General features: G+C 40.7%; 1 protein-coding gene across 1 annotated transcript in view; it reads right to left on the bottom strand.

The window, feature by feature from the left end:
• The window catches only part of eys (eyes shut homolog), a gene marked incomplete at its 5' end in the record, with an annotated part of 140,648 nt that overhangs the window by 12,580 nt on the left and 115,567 nt on the right, over window positions 1-12,501 (bottom strand). Inside the window, 2 exons of the mRNA XM_084020918.1 lie at window positions 7,213-7,436; window positions 11,134-11,242. Of these exons, the coding sequence (XP_083877044.1) occupies window positions 7,213-7,436; window positions 11,134-11,242 (333 nt within the window). The remainder of the gene's footprint in view (window positions 1-7,212; window positions 7,437-11,133; window positions 11,243-12,501) is intronic.

The following is a 12,501-nucleotide window of genomic DNA, read 5'->3' as shown; positions in this document are numbered from 1 at the left end:
TGTATTGAAGTACAAAAGGATACTGTATAATGCAGTACACATTTCTAGTGTGTGATTATTTACAGACTGCTTATGTCAATTCTGGAGACGTTTTAAGGCGCCATACACCGCTACACGCTGTCACTGCCAATCGTGAGCGTTATTTTCAAAATAAAAGTGGCGGGTGAAAATTGCTGTGCGTTGAATAGCGCAGGCTTTGCCTTTCGTATCATCCTTGACAACCTGCGAGAGGAAGAATTAAATATGTAATGCAGAACCTCCTGGTGGAGCCGCCATGTTTCCAGTGCTTTGAGTGCTGCTAATTTGTCCCCTGCATTGTCGGTTAGTGTTTGTGTTTAAATGTTGGTGACACACACAAATTGCGTGGGTTTTCCTCCAGATGCTCCAGTTTCCTCCCACAATCAAACATGCAGGATAGATAAATTGCTGGTGGGTGTGAATATAAGGGGGAAAACGTTTGTCTGTCTCGCTGTTAGAATGCAATTTATCCAGCCGAGGCCCCCGATAGCCCGGCCTGCACAGAAGTAGATAGTATAGAAAAAAGGTGGGCGGATGGACGGATACAAAAATTAAATAGTTTCTTTTAATTGCAGCAAACTTTTTCACAGATGATGTATTAAGTGGCAGCAATGTAAACATGCATTACTTTAAAAGTCAGGTACTTTAGTTAGGTAAACAGATTGGGCATGAATATGCAGAATCTAAGATGTTTCCATTCGTAGTATTGACCAATCATGTTCGAGCAGGTAAACCGTCCGTGTAGAGAGCGAAAGAGTGCAACGCATCGGCCGAAATGCAATCTCGGAACCCATCGGCGTCTGATCAAAATGAGCTTTGAAAATGGCTACTGGTGAAACCATCAGGTCGTACACGTCGTCTCTCTAATCCAACTCCAGTCTTGCATCTAAAATTGCTAATCAGTGTAAACAACACGTAGAAACGGAGAAGAAAATCTCTGCAGACTACACCGCAACCCAGAAATGATTGGTTTTGTCTGAGATCTCCTTTCAGCACAGAAAGTTTCGTGTGAGTTGCAGTTTGTTTGCAAAATGCGCTCAGAATACAAAATAATGCAAAAATCATTCAACGATATTGCCCTTGAAACAATTCACCACCTTCATTGGGAAAACAACAATCGTCAGATGTGTTGAACGCAGCGTTCACAGGACAGACTCAGGATCAGTTGTCTTTACAGGATTCAAATATTTTTTTGTGTCCTCAGAACACTTTTCCTCCTCAAACGAACAGAAACTGCGTGAACTCTAACATAAGAGAAGATAAACCATTAAAGATGAATTGCCAAATGACTTATACATAAGCAGTCAAAAACAGGCAGCAGATATTTCTAAAGGTAAAATATAGACAAAGGATGCAAAGGAGTAGAAAACACTTGAGTTTTTAATTCGCCTCATCAAAATCGCGATGTGTGGAGCGACAAAAGGTTATTATAATTCAGCTGAGGCAATCACTTTGATTGTGTAATTGTTGTAATGTTTGCAGACTCATTTGAATATGTAAATCACCAATACATGAAGTTGGTGTAAGCCGTTTCTCACGCCATTCAAAGGCTGCTCAGCCGCAGCAACACGGGCTGGATGAATTATTGAAGAGGGCCTCATTTTTAATCTAATGAGTACCAGATAAAATGATGAATAATTGACCGGTTAGCTTATGATATCCCTGTCAGCCAGAACAATAATCGCTGCGGCCATATGCATTTCTCAAATTTCATTCCTTGTAAGTTATTTACAGAACACTTCCTTTCAAGTGCTTGTTGGTATGCAAATACGCTTCCACACCAAGACCCTGATGAGGCTCTGCTGCCATGGCGGTCCTCAGTTCTCGGGATGAAAGCGTTTAGCCGACTTCATCCTTTGTTAAAATAAAAAGGACCGTTGTGTTAAGCAGATATTATTTATAGAGATGGAATGTTTTGATACTGAAACGCCATTTGCTTTCCAGAATCGCAAACAGCCAATTGGACGCCGTCATGCCAGAGACACTGGGAGGCTTGGTGGGCGGGAGGGAAAATCATTGGAAAGACCACTCAATTATGTCTTATCTGATTTGCAATATGAGCGGAGGGATGAAGTGGAATTCACACACGGCGTTCACCTGATGCAGCCGGGCTCCTGTTTCAGCAGACGGCTGATCGATATTTCCCTGACCTCTTCCCTCGCAAACTTTTCCGTGGCGTTGCAGAAGGGTAATGTCTGCTAAGCCTCCATCACAGAGTCCTTTGAAACGGACTGCCATAGAAAAGCACATTTTAGAAGACACTTGAAATAAAATGCTGATAGAAGGCATAAAGAGTCGGGGAACTTTTCTCAAGGGATCAGAGATAAGATCCAAGGTCCGACCTAAGACACAGTGCACTCTGCAGAAAGCTAAGTAAGTATATTCAAGTTTAAACTGCTTTTTTAAACGTGCCCGGCGTATTTATTCAAAGTGTTTCATTTACATTTCTAAACTCCAGAAAAAGATGACAACCTTACTCCACCTTACAGAACGCTGTCCTTAATACCGCCTTTCCTCCATGTCTCAGAAATAAAGTTGTGTTACACCGATTCAACTTAACGTCGGATGAAGTCGTACGAGATGACGGCATTCATTTGAAGATTCTGACGTGAGTAAGAACCAGCCGGTTGTTCTCTGTCGCTACCTCACCAGCAAGCTGTCGTCGGGCCAAATGTTCCGCCTACTTCTGTGAAACACATTTGCAAAGACAAATAATAAGGCTTGAGCCGCGTTGTTGTTGGAACCAAAACTGAAACGGTATTTAAAAGGTGGAAGGAGTGCATCGACATGACGAAGGGGTGAGAGAAAAAAAATCAATACGAAAAGGAAAGAAAACACAGGTATTACGTATTGTGTTGAGGAATCAAATAACACGATGTTTCTGTCTAGACTGCTATCAAGTTAACCAGAGGAGACAAAAAAAAAATCAAGAACGGACGGACTTACTGATCACAGAATAATGATTTTTGCTCCTTATGTCGAATGATTTAATGATGTTATAGTTCTGACTATAGTTGTACTACATTATTACCTATAAAGACCACTGTAAAGTCTTTCACATTTTGTGCAATAATTACAAGGCTTGGGTTGAACTGAGGTCATTATATATGAATTATTTTGTGAATAATTTTGTGAAAGAATTCAAAAACAAAAGTCTAGTGTACACCCCCCCCCCATCACAGCTTCAAATGCTCAGTCAGACTGTTATTCTAGAGGCCTCATTCAGTCAGATTCCATGAAGCCGGTTGTCAGAACACCAACGTGTGATTCTGTTGAGACGTAAACTTCTGCTCCAACAACCTCTGCTCTTGTTTCCAGACTCACACATCCAGATAAACTCCACAACAAAGCAGAGATTACTACTGCACTTGCTGGTACGTTGCTTTATTACCATGAGGTTGAGTCAACCTGCACCGTCCTTAAATATTCACCGCGGATAAAAAATAGTCCCCCGACAAAGCCACTGGTTACTCCTGTTTGAGTCACATGTTCTAAAAACGTTCCCAGCAGTTTGAGGAAATTATGGCGGCATTTTTAACAGTAAAACGTTATATTTACGACATTTTCCCTAGGAACCAGTGGGCTCGGGCCGACTGCCGCAGGCAAGGTAGAGAAGTATTTTGTTGATGATGAGAAAAATGACAAATAAAGCCACTCTGATCCTTTAAAAGTACCCTTGAGAAAATCACCCTGATTATTTACAGCGAACCATCAGTACTCTGATCGGCGTGAGGCGGCGCAGCAGGATCAGGGAAATTGAAACTTTCCCAAGACATCAGAATAACATATTTGGAAAAAGCAATCTGTTGGCCTATTCTTTTTCTGCTGTACTGTAGTTTTGATCAAAAAGAAGAAGAAAAAATCAAAAGCAGAAGCATTTTTTGATCCTGGCCATGTGAGACTTGTCCCACAGACATTTTAATACTTATATAATTACTAATATAATAATTATCAGCTTCTTCTAAGTGTGTCAAGGTTACACAGAAACTCATTTTTATCAAAATAAAAATAGAAATCTGTGTATAAAAATAATGGCCAATTTAGCAAAAAAAAAAACACAAAAAAAAAACACAATCACATAGTTGTTTTGAAAGTACATGTCCTCCAAAATTCAAAGATACAATGCAGTAAACTGTGTAATGAGGAAGTTTCCTCTGGAAATATACTTCAGGGACCGTAATCGCACACAGGATGAGAGCCGTGTTTGTTTCTCATGGCAAATTAAAATAATTGTTTCTTGGACCTTGAGTTATTTTATAGGTACTTTGAAACAAGTAGCAGGAACTCTGATTAAGATAAACCTGGTTTCGGCTTTCTTTGAGAAGAAAACACTTGCAGGCGGTGAAACGGAGCACCGGGAGAATTCACCATTTAGTGGAGGAGGAAGCTGGACCATCTCAGGATGAGCAAGGCACCATCACAGCCAATTAGCAGAAGTAATACTGTCTACATTCTCTCTCTGTCTTTGTCTCTCTCTCAGTAACACGTGGATCTATTCATACAATCTGTTGTTCTTCACTTCAATGAGGAGATATCAAGAGGTCACATTCTGATGAAAGCAGCTATTATCAGTATGTTGTACAACGATGAATGAACACTGTGTGTGTGTGTGTGTGTGTGTGTGTGTGTGTGTGTGTGTGTGTGTGTGTGTGTGAGAGAGAAAGGTGTCAATCACAGTGATGAGCCCACAGAGAATTATTACCTGACCCTGCAGTTCCCCTCAGCTTTCCGGTGTCATTCAGCTAATCGTTTTGGTTTAACGGCCCACAGACTTCCACTTTTGGGTCACTTTCACCTCCCTCATCAACTCGGCTCAACACCAGACCGCAGACAGAGAAACACAGAGACCATTCGCTGCACGAAGTGGAGCGTTTACTGCTTCATTATTATTATTATTAGACCAAAAACAAAGAGTGAATGGACTTACGTCATCAGGTGACCAGAAACATTATTCTAAATATAGATAAACATACAATATAAATGGCTAAATTGCTGGGTGCAATATTCAGTAATAATACTGTAATATATTATCATAACAGGTCACACAGGCATCATGCAAGTGTATGTATGCACATCTAATCGGGAGACAATGTCCTGTTGGATCTGATTGCTTAAATAAAAGTGTTTGTTTTCCACTAATGAAATATTATTTTCACATTTCCAGTGTTCTTGTTTGTCACGGAGCGACGGCAAAGTACTCACAGCACGGATGTGTTTCCCTTGAAAACAATTTCATCTATAACATTTCCATCGGCAGTATTTGCATGCGTCTAATGACGCGTCGGCTGCAGCCCAGGTTTATAAATGACACTCATATCCGACATCACGGAGCGGGCACTGAGGAACACGAAGGCCATAGTCTTTACAGGAGGTGCCGATTTTTTCACGTTGACATCGCTCAAATCCCTAATACCTATGTATCATCTGCCAACCACAAGCCTTTATCCTCCCAGGTTTAATATTGATATTTCTACATGCCTAAGTGAACAGGAAACCACATGAAAAGGGGACGGCGCCAATATCACCCCAACTGAACCCACAATCAAAATCCTTTTTCATCCTATTATGTCGCGGCGGTGCAATCTGGGGCAACTAACACCATGAAGAGAGCTCTATGCACTCCCGATGATCCCGGCATGCTGTGTAGTTCAAGACGATACCGCATTAACGCGCATTCATCACGCGGATAATTGCGAGGTGCACTCTTTCGCACATGAAAAGCCAATGTGACCACAACGCCGCCGACTCTTAATTGGTATTCCCGGAGCCATTCACCTTCCAAAGTTCACAGCGGCTCCTTCTCATTTCCTGTTTAATAAAAGCAACCGTTAATTGACAGTGTCATAACACAATGAAGGAGACATTTAGAATGGCTATTTTCTGGATTACTGTACCTCAGGTGAAAGAGCGTCGTAAGTAGTTAATGCATATTTAAAAGGACGGGCAAAATTGCAGGTAAGTGGGGTGTGATGGCGGTCTGATGAGCTGCACTAGATAAAGATGAAGGGAGGACAGGGATCGCCTGGGCAATGAAACTCCTGCAGATTTATAGAAAGGTGTGAGAAGGAATAGAATAGACCGTACTCTGTTCATGTACAGCTGCCCTTATACTGCTTTTAGTAGACCATCTGCACATTTAAGTATCTGACCATGCAGTATTACATATTCCTGTGTAATATCAATGTAATTGACTGGACTATATGGCTCTTATAATCATGAGTCAGCATGTATTCCTGATTGGCTGGCTATGCTTCAGGAAATTTCCGTGATTGGACGAGAGTATTACCTATTGATTCCAGTAGAGGGCACTGTACTGTACAATATCGTAGAAAAAGCTAATTTAAAACATGCCATCAAGTGATTTTGAGGTGCAACGACAGATTTATTTTGGCTACTTAAGGCGAAAGTGTTGGATCATTTTCTAACTTTCACTCATTTTAGCTTCGTTTTTGTACGCCACCAACTTCTGAGGGTAATTTATTTCTCCCCACAGCTTTCAAATACAAGTAGTCATGTTATATAAGTAACTGCTGTAGGACATTTTGGCAACATGGTTCCTTATCTGTATTCAAATTTCACCATTTTATGCAATTAACGATGAATATATACAGATTTTCTGCTGAGTCCCAGTCCAATACTTCACGGTGCACAGTTAGCCTAGAGTAGGCCTACGTTGAAATCAGTCCAATGGAGATAAGATAAAGGTGATTACGGTTCTGCATTAACAAACGCTTGGTGCTGGGGAGAGGAGCTGTTGCCAAAAACTGTCATTTCCCGAGCTGGCTGTCTGGGTGAGTGTGTGCTCAAAAGTTCCCATTGCACAGCCACAGCTCCAGTCATGAGTCAGAGATTGGGAAAACAATTTATACTGGAATATATATCCGTCTAACGGAAACACTCGCTCTCTCGCTCTGACAATCCTGCTGCATTCTCAGTCACATGGGCATGAGGTCTAACGAGGAGATGTGCTGATTATAATGATGCTCTGTCATTCATACTGCAGTTTTGTGTATGATATAAGCTTTTTTGTTCATTGCATACACTTTCTTTTAGCTGCAGTTCGCCTCATTTATTTCATGCATATCATTACAGGAGGAAAAAGCATGAGAGAAACTGTGTTTTATCTTCTTGACGGCCTTCAAGTTCAAACAGCAGTCTAGTAATGATTCATCAGTGTAAAAGGTGACCTAGTACCTGACACAAGTTCCTCCGTTCCGACAGGGAAGGTGTTGGCATACGGGCGGGTCACAATTCTTGATGTTTCGCCCTCTCGCCGCCTCGCCCACCAGGTAAATCTCCTTTGAGTTGACCTGAAGCTCCTTGATACATCCAATGAATCTCCTCGCTCCCTTTGCACTCCTGTCATGCGTCTCCCAGTGGGACGAAACATCGCCGAGAAATATGGGTCCAAAGGTTCCCTGCAGAAAAAATAAAAAATAAAGAAAGAATGGTGGAAGGCCAGTGATCAGTGATATCGTTTAGAAGATCTTACTAAATCATACAATATATGTCCCCTTCAAGCGCGAGCAGTGCGGCTAAAAACAGGCTCTCAATATCAGCGAGTGTGAATATATTAACATTATTATTACATTAACGGGACCTTAGTATATATTAAGATCAACAAGAAAGATTAACACTATCAGCTTCTGTTACTCTCCAGCTTAAAGCGGTTTTACCATGACCTAGACAAGAAGCTGGAATTAAAAATCACTTCTTTTTTCAGTCCTGCTGACTTCATATGATAATACACATCCTGATACAATGACAGAGAAGTAAAATATGTAAAAAATAAATGTGCTGCGAGCTATCTTTGATGCGCTAGGTAATTGGGTAGAATTAATGTAGATAAATTCTGTGAACTTGCAGCTTCTCGTACCATAACGGTCAATTTAGCAAGTAAGGGATAATTGTGTCGGCTACCAAAGCTGTGCACAAAAACTAAGTATGTAGCACAAGCCGGTCTCCTATCAGCCATAAACGACATACATTTCATTCAGAGTGGTGACCTCCGGATGTTTTATATGAATATTGAAGAGTACTTAGAAGGTTTACATAACACGTCTCGACTCACAGCACGCATAATGATTCATTTATGAAAGACAAATCAACATTTATCACAACTGGATTACATATTCTCGCAAAAATGTTGCAACACTGACGGTGGATTTCAAAAATAAAACTCCCCCGAGCCGACGTGGTTTTCTGTTTCATGTGTGAAGAGTTTTATGGAGTAAATATCTCATTAAACTAATTCTTTAATAATAACATCATAACTTTAAACGTGTACGTGTTTCATGTCATGTATTTAAAACGCTCTAACAGACATAACTGTTGTTATTGGATTCTCTATGTCTATATAATAAATCTTACTTACGTGGCTACGTTTTCAAAGCTGATGATATCCAACATAAAATAAAATCATATACAGCAAAGACGTTTTTAACGGCACTGTGAACATCGAGGCTTGATGTTTTCAAATTGATATCGGTGGTTATTTAATCTGAGCATCGAGGAAAGGTGTTGCACAGCTGCAGTGGAGGTGTTCGGTGGAGGGACGGCGAGGTGTCAGACCACATAATCATTCAGTTTGCTGGAATTAATGCAAGCTTTAAATGACATAACGGCTGCGTATCTGAAAACCCATAAAAAGAGAAAAAGTGTGTAGCAACATGTATGTAAAGCCACGGCCAAGTTAAGAAGCCCTAAAACTACCTAACAAAGTTGGAGATTCAAATAAAACACGCAGCTGCGGCTGGAGAATTTAACAATGAGCCGAGCTGTATTTTAATGCGCTGCAACCAGCTATGAACCAGCGGAGCTGCGTGACGGCGAAGGGCTGATACGGAAAGACTTTATGGTGCCTTCAAGTGTGTTTACCATGTTTATGAGAAGGGTCCATTTGAAAGATGCACTGATGTAATATTCATGCCTTCATAAGTGGACTCCAGGACTCACGAGTGCTGAATTCTGAGTTTCTATTTGAAGGCGAGTGTCGCCTCCGTTCCATTATCATATTTCTAAAAAGTGTTATTATGCACATGAGATGCCAGTTTACATGAGTCATTGTGTCGCACTAACATATGGTCAATGCACTAAAAGCTTGTTATATGAACACGGAAAAAAAAGACCTTCAAAGCAAGCGAGCCAATATGTTCACATTCTCCGGGTTTTGACCCCTTTGTACTGGCTTTTTGCGAGATTTATGACGAAAAATATTACAATTTTAAAACTCTCTTTTTCATAGCTATATGTTAGGTTCAGCAATCCTGATTGGAAAGTGACATGTCTGACTCCATGAACTCTCTGTGGTCTGCAGCCGGGCCATGTATGGAGGGCTGATTACATTGTGAAAGTAGGTGCAGGTTTGTAGCAAAGATCACTGGAAACAAGAAACCCAGGCTCTTATTATTGTATGGCCATTTAAACTGACTGTTGTGCTCTAATAAAAAAAATAAAAAATAAAATAATAATAATTAATAAATAAATAAATAAATAAATAAATAAATAAATAAATAAATAAAATAAAATAAAATAAAATAAAATAAAATAAAAATAAATTAATTTAGTATGACTTCAAATCAATCATCGTAATACATTAGTATTATATAAAAGTCAACTAGCAACCAATGTGCATTATAATTGAGCAAAGACACTTGGGTAATAATGAATGTGTTATTAACAAAAAAAGAAAAAAAAAAAAGAAATATCTTGGCATCTCAAATTAGGAGGCCATAAATCACACGGCAGAGGAGGGAGGCATGTGGAGCCTGTGGGAAGGTTGAGCCCCTCTCTGCGTCTTTGAAAGTGGAAAACAAAAAAAATATTAATTTAATAACAAATATAGGTGCTGTTAATCAAATTAATGAGCCGGTGTAAAAGAGCAGCATGTGATTAAAACAAGTGAAAACTTGCTTCTTACGTCTGCCATTAAGGGTATTATTTGTGTGATCATCTTGGTGAATAAGGTAACAGGTGCACATGTGTTTAATGGGAGCTCCTGTTTATTCACTCATAAAGCAAATGTTACTTAAAAATAGAGTGCCGGGCTGGCTGTGATAACATGCTCTTAATCTCCTCTTGATGTGGCTCACATGAGTCCTATATGTGACTAAAGGAAATCCTTTCTATAGCTCACCTCTATTAACAGTATCCTATTCTTTTGACAGTAGTGATGATACACATGAGTATCGCTAACAATAAATAAGAAAAAAGGCCTATATTTTGTTCAATGTCTCTCTTTGAGGACCATACACAACATGTTTCCACAGAACAAAGCCAAAGTTTAAATGTTTAATGTGTAAAATCAGAAACTTTCTAATGAAAGCCCGAGATACTGGGTGTTACTGATACATTCTAGTACGCGGTGTAAGTAATACATGTGCTGGATCTAAAGGCTGATAATTAATGAGCTTTAGGCTTCTTTGAGACAACAACAAAAAAATGCATCCAATAGAAAAGGGGGTTATGGGATGCCAAAGCAGCGCTCCAGGAAAATATCACAGTGTTGTCCATCTTTTGCCAAACTGGAACATCCGGCAGGGTGCTGTGGTGTCTTATCAGATATGTGCACACCAAGGCTGTATTCTCACAGTCTCCCCTCCGATCTCCACGATGAAGGATGAAACTCCCTCATTATATCGTAGCGATGCTGTGAATTCTACCGACAACCGATAAGCCTTCAAACTCATCAATCTATGACTCAAGCCCAAGTTCCTGGATGCTTTCTCTTCGCTTTCTTTTGTTATTTCCAGGAATATTTCATGTCTCACGGGTACCTGAAGTAGCACTTCAACCTGCAGGGCTGTTTCCTGTCTCCACATCCACTAGAAATAACTAAATAGATTGCATGAATTGGTCAAATCCACCTGATTACACAAAATATAGACAATAATGTAAGTGAAAATATTGTGTGAAATCCTGGAATAAGTATAAACGCCAGACATTTGCGTTTGTCACACATGATAACTATTTTAATTAACATGTTAATATGTGTAAAGTAAACCGTTCTGTGACAGGAAGGCTCCACCGATCCCACGATCAGGAGGTTAGAAACACAATTTGAAGAAAGCGATCGTGACAAAGGGGTTGATTTGAGTGCAAGCAGGTCGGGTTTACCTCTGACACGGGATGCAACACGTCCTCCTCCACGTGGCGAGCTGTGCCATTATCTACCGCTATTTCAATCACACACGACCCTCCTTGTTTGCCGACGGGCAGATTGTATCTGTTGAGAGAGAGAGAGAGAGGGCAGAGGGAGACCAGGGTTTATAATATCTGGTACTCACAATAAATTCAGCAAAGCCTGAATAATATACTGATGGGGAGACAGACAGTCACAGCAGTGGAGCTGCTAATGTGACCATCGAGACTATACTATAAAAATGGATGACTATGTATACATCACACACTGGCGTCTGAGAGACGTTACGCACTGGTGGAGAGGGATGGAGGCAATGGTGCGTTTGTATCCCACGCCACAGCCTCGAAACCCAGGAGGGAGAGACAACAAAAACACACCACGGCTTCCACAGCTGGATTCAAAGAGGAAGTCCGCAAACAAAAGTTTCTGCTCGGCGCTGCGGCGACATTCTTTAAGTTGTCGTGTTCCCCAGCAGATATAAAATTCACATTATAATGCCCGTTAATACACTCACATAGATTGGGTTAACCAGTCGCTGTGATATGCTTTACCTTCTCAAATACAGCACAACAACAATAACAACAGTACCATTAATACTGAGGACATCAGCCTGCACAACATTATCATGAGTGAAAGTGCTCATTATGTCATTCAGGATTAATTGATGGTAAAAACCAGGGCACAAACGAGATATACATTATAAAGCTAATGAGTGGGGAGACAATTCTATCATTTGACCCTCTGTGTCTCTCCGGGGAAATATACAATTGCACTAGTCATTAATGCTGCAGCCATAATGTTAAGTAGCTGGTCTACTTGTGTCATATACAGCTTTGGCAAAGTCAAGTGATTGCCTCTCTCCAATTCATCATTGGCTCCGTACCGGCGATACACAATAGCAGCCTCCTCATCGGGGCCGTACATGATGTAAAAGGTTGTTCACGTTGGCGTCGACACCATCCGGACTCATCTACATGATGCATAGGGTTGTTAATGCTCCAGTCTTTTCTCCTATCTGCAAAAATGTCATTCTTTGCCGTTGTTGATGGAAAATCCAAAATGTCCGCTTTCATGGCCAGATGGAGACAATCAGGGCGATCGGCCTCATGCTAATTTGAATTCCAGGACGCCTCCCTGAAGCAATCACACCCACGCAACCTCAGGTAGGAATAATTACAGCTACTGTATGAACACACACACACACCATCATGTTTCTGAGTGATTTCAGAACACTAGGTTGCCCAGCTGACACAAGAACACAACAACATCCCATTCAGAAGTCTGAGACGAACCGATATTGCAACCCGAGGCTCCGTGTATGGACCACTACAGCGATGTACGAA

Source organism: Eutrigla gurnardus, assembly GCF_963514095.1.
Source record: "Eutrigla gurnardus genome assembly, chromosome: 11".
NCBI lineage: Eukaryota > Metazoa > Chordata > Actinopteri > Perciformes > Triglidae > Eutrigla > Eutrigla gurnardus.
This window is presented reverse-complemented; position numbering and strand designations above follow the sequence as displayed.